The following is an 18,087-nucleotide window of genomic DNA, read 5'->3' as shown; positions in this document are numbered from 1 at the left end:
CCATTTACCCTTTGAAAATATCCAAATGTTTCAACAGAAAACATGAAATAGATTTGCTGCTCATTTCAGACGAAAAAACAAATCATTATTGTTTGATCAAAAGTCTAAGTCGATTGATCTCCTCACAATCATCCACACATCATAGCAAAAAATATTTTTGCAGAAATTGTTTGCAAGGGATGAACATTGACGAAGATCTTTCCAAACATTCAACTTATTGCAAAGAGAACAGCTCAGTAAGAATCGAACTTCCCGAAAAAAATTCTTTCATGAAATTTGAACAAAAAGAAAGGTCGATGAGAGTTCCTTTTATCATTTACGCAGACTTTGAAAGTTTCATCACGCCAATCAACACTTGCGTCCCCGACCCAAAGCAGTCTTACACAAAACAGTACCAAAAACACACTCCGAGTTCGTTCTGCTATTTCATCAAATGCTTCGACGAAACCGTTTACAAAGGAAATCCGGGGACGTTTATCGCGACGAGAGAAACGAACGATGTTGCAAAAATATTTGTGGAGATGTTCGAAAAAGACATTACTAAAATTTGTGAAATGACAAAATGCAAAAAAGAGATGATCGTGACATTCGAAGATAAAAAAAATTTCAATTCTGCAACCGTGTGTCACATTTGGAAAGTCTCGGAAATGACAAAGTGCGCGATCACTGCCATTTGACTGGAAAGTATCGAGGAGCTGCACACAACACTTGCAACACAAAATACAAAATTTCAAAATTCTTCCCTGTTGTGTTTCACAATTTGTCAGGTTACGACAGCCACTTGTTTATCAAGAAATTGTCTGGCGGAAAATTAAGCTGCATTCCAAACAACGAAGAAAAATACATAAGTTTCACAAAAGAAATCAAAGTGGGAGAATTTGAAAAAGAGTGAAAGATTTTTGAAATTAAAAAAGAGTTGAGATTTATCGACAGTTTCAAATTCATGGCTTCCAGTTTGGAATCTCTATCAAAAAATCTTACCAAAGACCAGTGCAAAAACATTGCTAAATATTATTTCGGAGAAAAGTTTGATTTATTGCTTATAAAAGGAGTTTACCCTTACGATTGGATGGACTCGATCAAAAAGTTTTCTGAAACGCAATTACCTCCCAAAGAATCGTTCTTTTCCAAATTGAACGACGATGGAATAAGTGACGAAAATTATTTGCACGCCAAAACGGTTTGGAAAGAATTTGGTTGCAAAACGTTCAGAGATTATCACGATTTGTACAACGTATCAGACGTTTTGATGCTGGCGGATGTCTTTGAAAATTTCAGGGACGTTTGCGTAAAAAATTACAAACTCGACCCCGCTTGGTATTACACATCCCCAGGATTGGCTTGGAACGCTTGTTTGAAAATGACAAAAATAAAATTGGAGTTGTTTGGCGATCCTTACATGCTGCTTATGTTTCAAAAAGGAAACCGCGGAGGAATCAGCATGATTTCAAACCAACTTGGAAAATTAAACAACAAATACATGGGAGATTCTATTGATCGGAGCAAAGAATCGTCCTTCATTCAATACTTGGACGCCAACAACTTGTACGGATGGGCAATGAGCAAACCTCATCCCATTCACGGTTTCGAATGGATGACTGAAGACGAACTTTTACATTGGAAATCGATGCCTTGCATTTTGGAAGTCGATTTGGATTATCCAGAAAGTCTTCACGACGAACACAACAATTACCCTTTGGCTCCGGAAAGAATGACCATTAAAAAAGTGGAAAAACTCATTCCAAATTTAAACGACAAAAAGAATTATGTCCTTCACCGCGAAAACCTTAAATTGTATGAACGATTGGGAATGAAAATTTCAAAGGTACACAGAGGAATAAAATTTGACAAGCGGGATTGGTTAAAAAAATACGTTGACCTCAACATCAATTTGAGAACAAAAGCCACAAACGACTTTGAGAAGGATTTTTTCAAGCTGATGAACAATTCGGTGTTTGGAAAAACCATGGAAAACATTGAAAAGCGAGTGGACGTGAGACTGGTGACAAAAAGAGAAGAAACATCGAAATTGTAGCCCAAACCAAATTACGTCCGACACACGATTTTCGATGAAAACTTAATCGCCGTTCACATGAAAAGAACAAAGTTGTTTTACAACAAACCGATTTATTTGGGAATGTCCATCTTGGATTTGAGTAAAACTTTGATGTTTGAATTTCATTACGATTACATCAAAAAAATGTATTCAGATCGAGCAAAATTGTTGATGACAGACACGGACTCGTTGATTTATGAAATAAAAACGGAAGATTTTTATAAAGACATTCGCGAGGATGTGGAAAGCAAATTTGACACGAGCGAATTTGACAAAAACCATCCCGCCATTCAAAGCGTTGGGTTCAAAGTTGGCGCAAACAAAAAAGTCATTAGGATGTTCAAAGACGAAACCGGAGGAAAACAGATTGAAGAGTTTGTCGGTCTGCGGTCGAAGTTGTACTCTTAGAAAATCCATAAAGAAGAGCACAAAAAATGCAAAAGGTTGAAAAAAAATGTGGTTAAAAAATACATCACCCACGACGATTACAAAGACTGTCTCAAAACTAAAAAAGAAAATGTAAGTAAAATGAGCGTGATTAGATTCCATTTACACGAAATTTACACGGAAGAAATTAACAAAGTCTCTCTCAGCGCCGCCGACGACAAAAGAATCATTTTGGAATATGAAATTCACACGTTGGCCATTACAAAAACAGATTTAACTTGATCAACTACTGGAAATTTTTCGGTCCAGAAGACACGGATCCACAAACGGATTTAAAAACTTTACAAGAACAAATCCTAGAGGCAGAGCAGTAGGCAGAGCAGGAGGCAGAGCAAACCCCAGACCCAGAGTCCAAAGGATTTTAAAAAGTTTAACAAAGTAAAAAAAAAAGAGTAACAATGGATTTTAAAAATACTTTAAAAATTAAAAAAATGAGTAACAAAAGGATTAATGTGGAAGGAATTATTTTGCCAAACGAGGCTTTAACAAATCTTCAATTGATAAAAGCAGCAAAAAAACTGAAATTAAAAAACTTTAGAGGAGTTTTTGTCAGAGACGAATTGCCAAAAAAAGGCAATGAAAAAAGAATGCGGAATTGTCAACACGGGGGATTCAAGCACAGAAGGATTTCATTGGGTGTGTTGGTACAAAGACGGGGATGAAAAGTTTAGCTTTGACTCTAACGCCCAACCTCCTCTCGTCGAGCTCGTCGAATATTTAAAAAGTCCCGTCTTTTACAACAGCGAAAGGGTTCAATTTGGAAACACGTCTTACTGTGGTCACTTGTGTCTTTACGTCTTGAAAAAATGTGAAGAAGGAAACAGCTTTCAAGACGTCTTCAACACCCTTTGGTGATCGCAATCGAATTTAAAAAATTTTGTCCATTTAAAAATGATTGATATATTCAATAGAAGCGAGTTCAGCGTTTATTTCCACAATATTTCAACAGACTCAGCAAGCAACGGATCCAGCACCATCACTGCAGACATTGATTTCAAACAAAATCATCAACCTGGCAGAACCAACCAACTCACACGACGCCGCCACAAAAAATTACGTGGACACGCATTCGTCGGGAGGAACTGGCACGGTGATTGGAGCTGCGGACTTGGATTTAAATTTTTACAAAGCGATCAATTTGAATGAACCGACAAATCTTCATGACGCCGCTACAAAAAATTAGTCAACGTCAGCTCGAGCATGCGCATCAAAACGGACGGATCGAGCACGATCACTGGGGACTTGGATTTAAATTCGTACAAATTGCTCAACGTCTCTAATTGGACCACTTCTCACAACGCCGCCACAAAAGGGTACGTGGACACTCGAGTGGCTTATTCAAGTATCAATTACTCAGACATTAACATGACATCGCACAAATTGACAAATTTGGCCGAGCCCACTTCAGCCTCTGACGCCGCCACAAAAAATTATGTGGACACGCATGCTTCAGGCGGAACTACAGTGGGCACCGCGGACTTGGATTTAAATTCCCATAAATTAATCAATGTGCTTGATCCGTCAAACGCGCAAGACGCTGCGACAAAAAGTTAAGCGGACGTTTTGTCACAAAAATCCAACTTTTTAGGACTTGTTCCAAATTTAAGCTTTTCATCCTTGGGGTTAAAGTCGCAAATTGTAACAGGATCGACCACTGCACCAGTCTTTAGCTACATAGACGGTCCTGGAGTTCTGAGAAGGTTATGGCTGGCCATGAGTGGAACCGGAACAAACGTCCCGGAAATGTTTTTATCAGAATATTGGTAGACAGAGAAATTACAATAGGGAATTATTCAACAACCACTGAAGGAATAGGAACGGACACCGCTGCCCTTGCTTGCGACTTGCTCTTTTCCTCTCTCGGAGTATCGTTTTATGCCAATTCTTTACAAGGATGCAACATTTTCAGCACCACTTCCTTGGGAGGATATTTTACGCTCGACTTACCATTTACAACAAACTTGACCATCCAACTGGTCAATAATAATGCTGCGGCAATCATCTACTGGATTCAGCCCTTTATTTCCACATTCACCTCCATCCCTCCTCTTCTCTCCTCCGTTAAATTGTACTCGAGGACGTTCAGATATCTCAACAGAACTTACGGAAACGAATATGTTTTGCTGAACACCACAGGAAAAGGAAATAGTGTTTTTCTGAAATACATCAGGGCGCACATCATTGGGGCCTCTAGAAACTGGTGGGAGTCTAGAGTCAGAATGTACGACGGAAATTTACCTCCAGGCAACGGCAATGTCCTCAGTCCATGATCCTCTTACAGTGCAAACAATTACAACACTTTCCCTGGTTACGACGGCGACAGCAAATGCATCTTTTCCTCGTCTGGACTGGAAGACTTTTACTTGTCTTCGTGGAATGGATCAAACTTACCTCGTTTAACAACAAATCAACGGGACTGCTGTACCAATCTACCGCCTCTATTGGCTCTACCACAACCATTTTGTTTTACAGAAATTTTTCAGAAGCAGACTCCATGCCCGGCGTCGCAGCTGGTAGAGGACTCGTCGTCACACTCAACTCTGGCGACGCGCAAGTCGGTCAATCTGGAAACTTTTACCTTCTTCTCGGACGAGCGTATTATTACGCCTAATTCTAAACCTTTTTAAATTTAATTTTGTGAAAATTTTGACTTAAAGATATTCTTGGCACATTAAAAATGAATTCCATTGAAACTCCGAGAATTAAAGTCTTCCGAGATGAAAACGAAAAAAAACTCTCTCTAGATACCCTCTACATTTTGCAAAATAAAGGAATCAAATGGCGGGAGATACAAATTTTAAAAAACTATTATCCAAAGAAAAAAGAAGAAGACGAAAGAAAAAAAGAAGACGAAAAATTTCGTGCAAGATGTCTTGTACAAGAAAATTAAATACCTTCAAACATTTGAAGACTCCACGGGAAGAAACGGCAGGGTCACATTTTTTCATTTTGAGATAAATCATTATTAAACTTTTAAACCTTTATAAGTTTCGAAGTTTTAGGAAAATTTAGAAAAACTTTAAATATGCATCAAATCGTTTATTTGATTTGAATTCAAATACAAAATATGCTATTATGGTTAGTAAAGCTAGAAAGTGTAAAAAGTCGAAACTTTCAAAATGTGACCCTGCCGTTTCTTCCCGTGGAGTCTTCATTTTTCATGTCTTTTTTTACACCTTATCATGCAATTTAAACTTTTTTTTGAATTTTTACTTTATCGCGCAATGAAAAGTTTAATGCTACATTTATTCAAAAAAAAAGTTTTGTCCCAGAAATCACAAAATAATTCTCGCGGAATAAAAAAAATATTTTGGATTTTAAACGAAAAAAATGGTTTTGTCCCAGAACTCTCATTTCCTAGTAGTTTTAATGACTTTATAATTTTTGTACTTCATAAACGATTGATATAATAACCTTTTTTTGTTTTATATTTTATTTTAACAAATAAGACCCCACCTCCGATCAAACCCCTTTCCATTTAAGTACCCCACCTCTAAGCTCAAAATTTTAAGTAAGCCCCCTGGGGTTAAGACATTCATTTACAGCATTTATTCAGCGTTTATAGCAAATTTTTTAAACAATATGGCTTTTACAGAAATGCAAAATTTTTTTGCATTCTGCGTGATGGGTAAGTCTGGGTCTTCTCCAAAACGATTGACATTTTCTGGCTAAAATGAACTAATTCAACCGTTCTTTAATAAAATTAGGTAATATTAATAGATTCACAGTTGTTATTAAGTTTTGTTGGGAATAAAAACCATTTTCTATATCTTTGAAGCATTTGCATTTGCAAAAAATAATTAGCAGAAACAAATTTATACAATAATGTCGCACTGTAAAATATCAATCTGCACTTGCAATTGTTATATACGATATAAGGAAAAAGTATTGAGTGAGCCATTATAATACAAGCTGCAATTTGTGCCAAAGTTAAAAACGTAGGAAATTTAGTTTATATATCCTAATAATCAAGTTTTTAACTTAGAAAGAAATATTTATCGCAAACCTTTTGAATATACCACCACAGAAAGCAGAAGTAGACAAAGAGTTTCCTAAGAAAAAAAGAAATTTGAACGAAGCTTAAAGTTTTAGCAAAGTTTTAAAAACCGATTACTCAAAAACACAGCTGAATTTTAAAGCAGTTTTCAAAGTTAAACTAATCAAATTATTAATGGTGTTAAATTTGCTTACCATCTTCAGAGTTACGATTCTGTTTCGTAACAAAAGTCACACAAGATTGTACAGAGATAAAGAATCAATATTGGAGTCGTAAACTCTACAATTTTGAGTTATGTTGTACTGAGATTTTCTGTTTATGTTCATTAAAGGAGTGCTCTATATATTATCATCATATAAAATCTCTTAATCGATCATTTAATCTTTGTAAAGCTCCGAAGGCGTCCAATATTGTCTTTTTTAAAGACGTCTCACTTATGGACATGCACATTTTAACCTTTATTTTGTTTAATTTCATTTTTCGGTCAAAGTTATTAACTGAACCTCAAAGAATTGTAGTTCGTTGATCCTACCTGTTTCCGTCCTTCATTTGTGCAGGTTGTGTTTTTAAAAAACCTTACATAACTTACACTCATAAAATATCATATATTAGTTAAAATAAAATTAATAAAAAACTTTTTTGTGAAATTTTTTTAAATTTTGTTTATTGATATATCAATAAACAAAATTTAAAAAAATTATAATAACTCTGCTGCTTAAAAATATTTATTTTAACATAAAAAATATTTTTGAAAATGTTCCCTATGAGATTAGAGTTGCACTCAGCGACATTGAGACGGCGTTTTCAAAATATCTTATAACTTATATTGCATAATATATCTCATATATTAGTTAAATTAAAAAAATTTTGAAAATACTGCCTATGAGAATAAAGTTGTACTCAGCGACATTGAGACGGCGTTTAAAATACCTTATACAACTTATATTACATAATATATCTCATATATTAGTTAAACTAAATTTAGTTAAAAGTTTTGTTGTTTAATTTTATTTTGGTATTGTTTATTTAAAAATCTTAAAAAAATTTATTTTCACATTAAAAAATTTATGAAAATACTCCCTTTGAGAATGAAGTTGTACTCATCGACATTGAGACGGTGTTTAAGGTTCTGAAAAATTTTCTGAATGATGTAGGTTCTATATGACATCTATTGTATGATAAACATAACGAATATTGTGCTATTCACCGCAAATATTACTGTTCTTAAAGTGAATGATTTTAACTATTTATAAAGGTTAAAAGTATTTAAGACGCAAACTTTTGCGCCGTTAACATATAAAATCGCTGTTAACATAATTTTTCGACAAAAAATTATGCTAGAGCTATCTTTTATTTATAAGCAACGTTTTCGAAATGTATCATCCCTTAATTAGAGGACAATATAACTGTTTCTGTAATGAGCGAGCATTGCTTTAGGAATGATTGAAATTAAGAACAGCATACAAATGCTTAGGAAAAGGTTAGCACAATATTTTTTCTTGATAGTAAAACAAAGATTGAACTTCATTCAGTAAAAAAAAAAAATATATTTTTCATTATGGTTATTTAACTAATATTATAATTTACGTTGCTAGTTTTCATATATGAAAAGTATTATGTATTATGTTAAAGTTAGTCAGCTTATGTTGAAAACAAAAAGCATACAGCGTAATACAAATGAAGACAAAAAAGACATATATATTATAAAAAATTACGTTAATACATAGGTATGAAAATTCATAAAATTTCAAAGAAATAACAGCAAAATTTTCAGATCAATATGATCAGTTAAACAATAAGAAAGATAAAAATTAGCAAAGATTGTTTCTAATATTCAAATCTGATGACTATCTGATGACTTTTTGATGACTAACTTAACTTTTATAACAATAGAAATCATTTAGCGCCGAATATCACTTTTGACAGATCATATTTAAGATTGCTAAAACCAATGAAGTTCATTTGATTTAGATATTATCAAAAGCAAGATGCGAAATCCTGTGATGCAACTAGAGCCAACACTAATTAACAGTAAAAAATATCTCCTTATAAGAAATTGATTGATATGTTGCTTTTAATTGAGGGTCTTGTTTTAACTGCCAGTAATTAACTGATCAAATCACTAACTGACTAATAGCAATATGTTGGTTGACTATAAAGTTACTGATTGCCATTTTAATACCGTAAAATTGCCTTACTTTGCACAACCGTGATAACTTTGCACAACGATATATCAAAGATGTTTTCATCTTTAGCTATTAAAAATTTAAACAGAAAATGGCAAATCACATATAAGAACCCGACGGTCTGTTCTAGTGTAAATGCGAAACTCGTATAAAATAGTTTTATAAACGCGATATCTGGCAACACGAGTTAATTCTTTTAAACACAGAAACAGAAAAAACAAAGTTATTTCTTGTAATTTTTATCAGTGCAACAGATCATTATTGAAGTCAAAAGTAAATAAACTGCTTAAAGTGTTTATTATGGTGTTTGTTTTAAGTCTGCTAAGTGAAATTTTCGATGTAAAAAGATAAAGATTAACGATCATGTAAGCAAAGTACTTTTAAGTTAAAATTACAGTAACTTTGGTCATCCAAAAGCAATACTTTCTAAAACTTCATGCTGATTTTTATATAAGCAGAGTTGTTTCATACTTTTTTTTATAGTTTTAATTAATTTCTTGGTGAACTGAGGATTAGGTCAAATTGTTTGTAATGTGTTTTTCAGAAGTCAACCGATTACAAAAAAAAAAGGTTATGACCAGAAAAAATACATATATATATACGACAACCTATCCAACTGTGAAAGATATAAAACTTAGAAGGTAAAAGTCTAAAAATCTTGAAGATGTCGTAAAACATGAAGTTAGTGGAAAAAACGATTTATTGCATATTGAAAGTAAAACATGACTTAAAACCTATTTAACCGTATCACTTTTCCAAACTATATGAGGCTATATTTGTCAAATTTACCATTTCATTAAGTCATGTTGGATTTTCTATCGGTAAAGAAGACTTACGTCATACGATGAACAGTCATCTCCATAGTTGTGGTAGAAAAGTAAAAGAATATAAAGTCTTTCCTGGGCCTGATTTAATCAAGGCATTTTTTCAAAGACACCCAGAACTAACAAATAAGTTTGAGCAAAACATAAAAAAAGTCACGAGCCATTTGTAATGAAGTAATGAAGAAAATCAATAAGAATGTATTGAATGTCTTGCCAAAACCATAGAAAATGTTCCACAAGGCAATACATTCAACTATGACGAAAAAAATCTAAATGATGAACCAAGATCAAAAAAATTCTTCGTAAAATGAGGCAGTAAATACCCCACAAATTTAAGAAACCTTTCTAAGACAAGTAATTCCATAATGAAAATAGGTAATGCAGTAGGTGAAATTTTGCAACCTGTTATTTTTTGTAAGGCTACAAATCTCTGGTGAACTATGTGTGTAGGAGGTCCTAAATGAGCCATAAATGTCAGCCCTAAAAGAGGGTGATTTGATGGAATGTTTTTTGGAGAGTGGTTTATTTCAATAGTTTTACGTTCTTTAAAAAGATAAGTTAAGAGTTAAAGTTTTGTTTGGCAATGACTTGTCTTCTAACATCTCTCCAAACGTTATTAAATAAAACGCTATTGAAGCCTGAAAAAAAAAAAAAAGAATAAGTGTCCTAATCAAATTTTCAATAGGGTTTTTTAATTGAGCCTTTTATTTAACTAAGTCTTAAATTTTTTTTGCTCAAGTTTAGCCTCATGAAACGGAAATTATTCGGATGCTTTGTGTTTTTAATAATGTTGTGTTTGCCATTCTTTTATCATAACATGCTATATTTCTTGTTAAGCAAAATAGTACAAAAAATCTTTTATTTTTAATTAAACTAGCTTAGAATATTAGTCCTTTAAAAGGTAAGAAAAAAGGGGTTATTTTGTACCAATTCCATACATATCATATAGCTATTCTAATTTTTTTAACGTTGTAGAAAATACCCATAGATAACTGCTTGTATTTTAAACAGTCATGAATAATTACATCTTCATTTGCAAAATGATTTTAAAAATTAAAAAGGTTTTTAGATATTCTAAATAAATAATTTGTTAGTTTGTATAAATAGAGGTTTAAAGCAAATTTTTAATGATAAAAGCTACGAATGAGCTAAATTTTTGTGCAGAGTACGACACTTTTACTGTAGATATTATTTTCTTTTTTACTATTTTATTATCTAAAATTAAAGATATCGAAGAAAAAAGCAAAATCTCTTCTAAAGTAATGAAATTGAGCTGATACTCCCATTATTTGAAACAATACTTCTTTCCCAACTGGGACGTGTGCGTTCATTTAAAAGTGCAATATATAATCGGACATACGTACAATGTTAAATAAACTTTTGCTCAAATGGGGAAGAACGATTAGAATCCTTGTTTGAACCTAAAGTGTATTTTTAAATTCGACGTACAGATTGAATCTCTTTTCTACGCACCTTTTGAGTTAAACTTTGGTTCATATTGAAAATACTAAAACACTTCCAAATTAGAACATACAATTTACGATTTTAAACCTTTAAATTTAAACATAACTCTAATATTTTATATTTGGTAAAGTAAAAATATTCATTTTTCTTTTTCTTGTCTTCAGTAAAGTTGCTGATTCATTATAAGTTTTTTTTCATGGAAAAATCTCCCTTTTCAATGACTTTACCCAAACGGCCACCGCCATCTTTTCTGGTAGGAGCACCTTTCAGAATATAACAAATAAATTGGTGCAGTGCAACGATGGTATACTTCTTCATAGAATCTAAAATACAAAGCTATTACATACAAAATGATCATAAACAAGTGTAACATTTTAAAAGTTATTTTACTTTTCTTCAAGGTGAAAGTTAACTCACTCGCCTGATTATTTAAGAAATGAAATGTTTCGAAAGGACCTTGCTTGTTTAAAAAATATATACAAACATGATTTAATAGTTAACATTTTCTCAAAATAAAGTTGACCTGCTCTATTAAAGCTAACTAGGGGAGAATAATTATTTTACGTTATGTAGTTTTACTTTTATTTGACCACATTTTCGGATAAAATATAACTTCTAACAAAAAAACTTGAATAAAATTGAAAATAATGAACCCTTAATGACTCTAATGATGCTTGTTTTCTTGCGTTAACCCTCCGTGCTGAAACACGCCCTCAACTGGTTGGTCAAAAGCCTATGATATGAAATTTACTTTAAGATATGATCGCGCTGCACTTGCATAACTTTTATTAAAAGTTACCTTTTTTTCATGTAATTTATTTTGTAAAAAATGACAAAATATTGCTATATATGAATATATTTTTTAAAGGGTAAAACGATATCTTTAGCAATAGATATCTTTGTGTCAATAAATTTTTAAACAAGGTATTAACTTACCAACTAAGGTTTTAAAAAATGTAAGTTTATAAGAAACTTACATCAAGAGAATAGCTTTGACTTTACATGTCACGTACTTCCACCAATCTTTGTTTATTATTCTTTCTAAAAAGTACACAAATAATCAGTTAGTTTGAGAAAGGTGAAACTACAATAGAATTGGTGCGCACAAGCGCTTTCTAAGAAAATAAAAAGAAACATAAATAAAAAAAAAAAAAAAATCCTTTTGACGTATCAGATAGTTGAATGGGAAAGGTGAGGCTCTTCAACTTGATTTAAGGGTAAGAGATACTCTTAAACCTTAAACAAACAAAGAATTGCTGTATTTTTTATCTTATGATATTGAATATGCATTATCATCTTATGAAAATATTAGAAAAAGATGATTTTGCATTTTTGAAGTCACACTATTATTATTTACAGTATGCGCCCTTAAACTCCGCAATATTTTGTGAAAAAGGCAGGTCGCAACAACAAGTAAACAATGTAAAATTTGCGGCAAATTAACTTATTTTATGTTACTTTTCCATGAATTTTGAATAAGTTACTTTATGTGTGAACATAAGGCCTTGCTCCCGGCCTCATTTCTGGGCCTGAACTTCTTTCATTTCTTAAGAAAATATTCCTTGGGCATGACATTCCACTAATTGATGACAGAGGCTTTCAGAGCTGCAAAACTGTTGTTGGGAGATGCACAGACCTTTGACTCTATATATGCCCATATACTGTAGCCATGAGGGTTTAAACCTTGGAAGCTTTATGACCACAGAACCTTCTTTTTAAAAATCCGGTATGTTTTTTTCGAGACACTCCTGGGTCATTCGGGCTAAATGGGCGGGAGTCCCATTCTTTTTTTGAAGTTAGAGTTAATCCATAGAGAACGTGGTCTTCCTACTCCCAACATCATCACAGAAGCAGGATGTTTTGTCGTCAACTCCATCCTTATGGATTCTGGAACATCTTCCTGCAATTTGATACAGAACTCGCTGTGAAAAGTTTTTCATATGAGAACAGAATTATTAGTTGACCTTTTATAAAGATGGACTAAAGTCTCTCACTTCTCTCAACTCTTTTATCCAAGACTTCTTCATTAATAAGGTGACTTTTGGATCTAGAGCTAGACTTGGCCTTCAAGTCATAAATAAAAAAATTTCTGATTGTGTGCTCACTCACAGAGTGTTCCTTGGTCATCTTCCTCATGAATCGGATTGGATTGCGCTGAAATTTGCCTTTGAGTGCTCTAATAAGCTTTGAAGTCCTGACAGTCATCGCTTTACCACATATAACCAAAATTTTAAAACTGACTTCAAAAAAACTTTTTAAATTGACTTCAAAATATCATACGCAGTTCTTTTAGCACCTGCATGATATTTTCCACCTGCGATTTTGTATAAAGGAAAAAATTCGAAACATGTGTACGGGGATAACTTGCCACCTGGAAGTAATTTTCGTATGACTCCAAAAGGATATATAACTAAGAAAGAATTTTGTATTTTTTTGCGTCATTTTAACCAGCACGGATTACCAGGAAAAGCTTTGATGGTCATCGACAGACATCGTAGTCATTTGGATATTGCTGTAATAGAGGAAGCCGAAAAGTTAAACATCCATATGATTTGTCTTCCAGCGCATTGTAATCACGAACGTCAACCTCTCGACAAAAGCGTTTTCAAACCATTAAAAACTTACTGAAATGTTTCCATTGATAATTTCCGAAGAAACTTTCCGGACAAACACTGTCAAAACTGCAATTTCCGCTATTATTTACTGAAGCACGGTTGCGTACCGCTACACCAGCAAATGCCATATCAGGATTTAGATCAACAGGAATCTATCCTTTCAACCCTAATATTATCCTCCAAGTAGCTTTTGCGCCCAGTGAAATTTCTAACCGCATAAACGTCAAAAATGCTGATGTTGACAAGTTTAGTACTTTGGAACCTGGATCTTCAGACCCTGCATGTAGTATCCGTTCAATAATTCCATCGCCTAAATAATTAGAAAAGTAAAAACTAAAAATTCATTAAATGTTTGAGCTGTTGTTGTCGATCGAAATTTAGTTGCGGATAAAATAACTGAAACACCCAGGCCAAGTCAGACAAAAATGGCAACAAAACGTAATTTGAAAAAAATGACGAAGATACGTTTTTTGGTGATTGCGAACTCTTTTACAACGATAAACGAAAAAAAAGATGATTGGATTCAATGCGTCGAATGCAAAAACTTGGTTCCATGAGCACTGTGACACAAGAAGCATCATAAAAATTGGCCAGTCCACTTTGTGCAAAGTAGAGTGTACATCAAGTAACGAAAGTGACTAAACAGTTAGATTTGTAATAAAAAGTTAAACAAACAATTTGATTTTATGAATCATTCGTTTCTATAACATAATCTGCGTTATGAATAACGAATTATAAAAAAAGTATGAGTGGCGATATTGGACGCTTATGAGGCTTATACCGCCGTTAGTATCGTTTTAAGAAAAGTGATATTTTCTTGAAATTCTTTTAGGTGTGAGCAATAAACCTATGATATTTCTAGAACTAAATTATCATACTATCTAATCAAAATAAGATTTTTTCAAAAAATTACAAAATCCTTGCCCTAAAATATCGATTATATTATCGATTCAGTGATTTTTTTTTTATCATTTTAAGTTTTAAGTTGACAAAATAATCATGTTATTGTTTGAATTACAATCTAACTTTATTTTACATGTTAGTTGCTAATTTTCTGAAACTAATGGTGAGTTTCCACTCATCCGTTTTTGCTACGGGAAAGGGAAAGGGGTTTGCGCAGTGATTAATTTTCAAAATTAAATTACAAACTGCGCACGCTCACGTGATTAATTTTCCCATCCCTTTCCCTTTCCCGTATCAAAAACGGATGAGTGGAAACTCACATTAATGCATAGTTTAGCAACCCATTAGTTTAAATACTAGAGACAAATTTAATAAACTTTTATAGACCGTAATAAATAACGATTTTTGACTTAGAAGTTAAAACTTTTTTAAAATCGGAGAAATATTGCTAGCCGTAAAAATTTTAAGTAAAAGTTTCAAATACGCAAAAAATGACTTCCGTAAAAAGTCTGTTCCTGTGAATACAAAGAAAAAGTTATTTCTGTAGGTGTAAAAATGTCTTTACTGAGTGTGTTTCTTGGAAAATTTCAAAAATGCAGCTGGGTTGTACAACTGAGAAATCACTATTAAAACAGTCAGAAAGTTGGATGAAAGAAGCCTTGAAACATTTTGAATTTCTTCTCGTGATGGTAAAACGAGTTTGTTTCAAAACAATGTTTCAAAATCATCAGGATTTCCGTAGCAAAGTGAAGAGGTCAGATATTCTTATTTAATGGCTTCCAGAATAACTCGGAAAGTAAGTATGGACTTCACTATAAAGGCATTTGAGTTCCATTTTATTGAAACAAGGGTGATTGGTTCAGTTACAAAATCCCCAATTTCTTACCGTGACGATGAATTGTTTCTAATGTTAGTGGACTGTGGTCGACATGTGTTAACAAGATTTTGAAAAACTTAAAACTTGCACAAATGTAGATGTTTTGTTAGACCCCACCACCGAGGACAAAATCAAATTGAGTTGATGATTAATGCAGATTTGAATCTTTGACATTTGCACCTGAACCAATTTATTTCAACTCTTGCTTCATCTGAACGAAAAACAGAAATCGCTTGAATGATTTTATCTTTTAAAATCAAAACATTTTTGAGGCTTCTCTTGAATGGAGCACAACTAGCAATAACATTCTTCTTATTGAAACCCTTTTCAATATAGAGCAAGGTTGTTGAGATGTAGGAGTTATTGTCGCGGCTAGTCTAAGTTATTGTTGCGGCTAGTCTAAGGTGTAGCAGTCACAACATGCCTGTTATAATTGCTACACCTCTACATTCTGAAAGGTCAGCCTCCATCCTTGAATCCACAACTTTTTTTACCTCATTGTAGAGAATAGGAAAGGTTTGTACCTGGAAAATGTTATTTCGCTCTTCTTTGTAAGCTTTGGCAGAGGCTTTGAAGTCCATTTCGGGTACTTTCTTTCTTCACAAGGCTAAACGTTTTTAAATTTTACGTAAATAAAACTTAATTAAATTTTATTTACGCAGGTGGACTCCAAATTAATACTTAGCTAAAATTTGACAAAATTTCTCAAAAACTATTTTTAAATACGATAGTTTAGTCTATTATACCGCTAACTTTATTTTATGCAATTTTACAGAAAGGCGAAAAAACTTATCAAAAAATAAAATATTTATATCCAATTCCAAAGTCCTATTTCGTGCTTTTTTATTTGCAGACGGAGTTAACAGAAAAGCATGAAAAAATATCTTGACCATAAACCTATTTTTTTTACATATTTGTATTTTTGTATATATAAAACCTTTTTGGAGTTGGCCCATTTGAAAATTAAAAGATATAAAAATATGGGAGTTGCCTGATTTACTTGCATACGGATTTCTCGGTAATTTTGAAAACTAGCTGTTATTTAATTAGTATACTGTAGGTGACCACCCCGCCTGTTCCACGACATCAAAACATGATTTTTGGTCAAAAGTGCAATTTGTCAATTTGTAATTTGAGCCATCGTATAGAAGTTTTAAAAATGTCGCCTTAGGTAATTAAAAAAGACCCTTCAATTGGTAAAAATAACCTATTTACAATTTTTTTAAAAAATTTCGAATAACTTTATCGTAGATTTAGTGTAAAATATGTATATATCATTTCTTACTAATTTTTGGCCCGATTTTTCCTTTTTATTTTTTCACCCAGGTTAACTGCATTTAAATAACAAATATTTTTATTAAATACAAAAAAAATCATTAAACAGTTTAAACTTCCAAACGTTTGTTAACTATACATTTTGCTAATAAATGTGGAGCATATTCTTGTTTTTTTCTCACTTAACTGTTTTAGCTGATTTTTTAAATAAATACAAAACGATACTAAAATAGCAACATTTCAAAACGAAGAGAACTGTAGCCTAAATACCGATAAACTATTAGCACTGGCACGAAATTAAGATAAGAATGTTTTCAAACGAAAAGTAATTGACAATTATAATGCTGGAAAAGAAGAGGATTATCATGGAGGGCTTAATGAAAGTTTTTATTGAAAGATTCAGACAGCAAACGAAATGTGAGAACGCCAGTTGGCTAAAGATTAGAACCGATGTACACTATTGGAACTGTAAAAACATGGGGATGGCAACGGCTTGATGGTTTGGGAGTGCTTTTTAGAACTTTCTAGATAGCTAAGTACATTTATAATTGTAAAGAATCAAATAATACCTTTTGTGCATGAAAAAATTTTCAAATAATATTCTTGTAAAGGGTGATTTTTTAAGAGGTATAGAATTTGATTTTCAAAAAAAACACAAAAAATTTGAAAAAATTGATTAAATATTTATTTTATGTGCTGCATAACTATGGCGGAGGTATTTCAGAACACAAGATTAATATATGAAGTAACTATTCTTAAAAACTGTAAAATATCGAACAAGTAAAAGATTTTAAAATGCATTTTTATTAACTTCACAACTTTTCTTTTGAGATTTGGTTGATGTTAATTATTCAGGAATGGGTTTTTTATTTCTATTGAAACTTTTCTCAAAAGACTATGCAGATTTTTATTAGTACATTCGCATTATCTTGATTAAATGCTGATATTTGACCAACTAACATTGCCTCTTATTTTCTTTTAACAATCTCTGCATGATGCTCTAAAAAAGTTCTAAACCAATCAATACCAGCACTATTATTTGTTGCCCAAAGTTTTGTACAACCAGTACATAAATGTGGAAACTTATAAGCTTCAGATCATTTTTGAATGTTAGCGTTCTTAGTTTAATAGGACTCAACCCATTTCCTATTTTTGAAGAAACTAAGCAATAGTTTTTTTTCTTCTAAAATGAAAAACACTTTCATGAAACTGTTGCAAAGTAGAATTCATTGCAATTTGTTTCACCAATTTTGTGATTACTGAGCTTCTTTAATTCACCTTTTAATGTTCAACGTCTGATTTTAAATTTCTTAAACAGCTTTACTTTCAGATAAAGTTTTTGTAAAAACGTAATGAGCAGCTTGGATCATATTATTGGGATTCCAATTATCTCTTACTGCTTTTGCTTCCCAATATCTTCTAATGTTTTGGAAACAAAAAAAA

The 18,087-nt window shown here is 32.4% G+C and overlaps 1 protein-coding gene across 1 annotated transcript in view; it reads right to left on the bottom strand.

The window, feature by feature from the left end:
• LOC145185895 (uncharacterized) overlaps nucleotides 1-18,087 on the bottom strand; it is a 62,550-nt gene that overhangs the window by 26,779 nt on the left and 17,684 nt on the right. The window contains exons 16-18 of the mRNA XM_090098705.1: nucleotides 13,844-13,899; nucleotides 8,699-8,755; nucleotides 6,510-6,555 (exon numbers count right to left, since the gene is read on the bottom strand). Of these exons, the coding sequence (XP_089954831.1) occupies nucleotides 6,510-6,555; nucleotides 8,699-8,755; nucleotides 13,844-13,899 (159 nt within the window). The remainder of the gene's footprint in view (nucleotides 1-6,509; nucleotides 6,556-8,698; nucleotides 8,756-13,843; nucleotides 13,900-18,087) is intronic.

Source organism: Hydra viridissima, unplaced genomic scaffold, assembly GCF_058129835.1.
Source record: "Hydra viridissima isolate aposymbiotic clone 2 unplaced genomic scaffold, HvirCarnegie_v1 scaffold_9, whole genome shotgun sequence".
NCBI classification, from domain to species: domain Eukaryota; kingdom Metazoa; phylum Cnidaria; class Hydrozoa; order Anthoathecata; family Hydridae; genus Hydra; species Hydra viridissima.
Note: the sequence above shows the minus strand (reverse complement) of the source record. Positions and strands in the feature narration are given on the sequence as shown.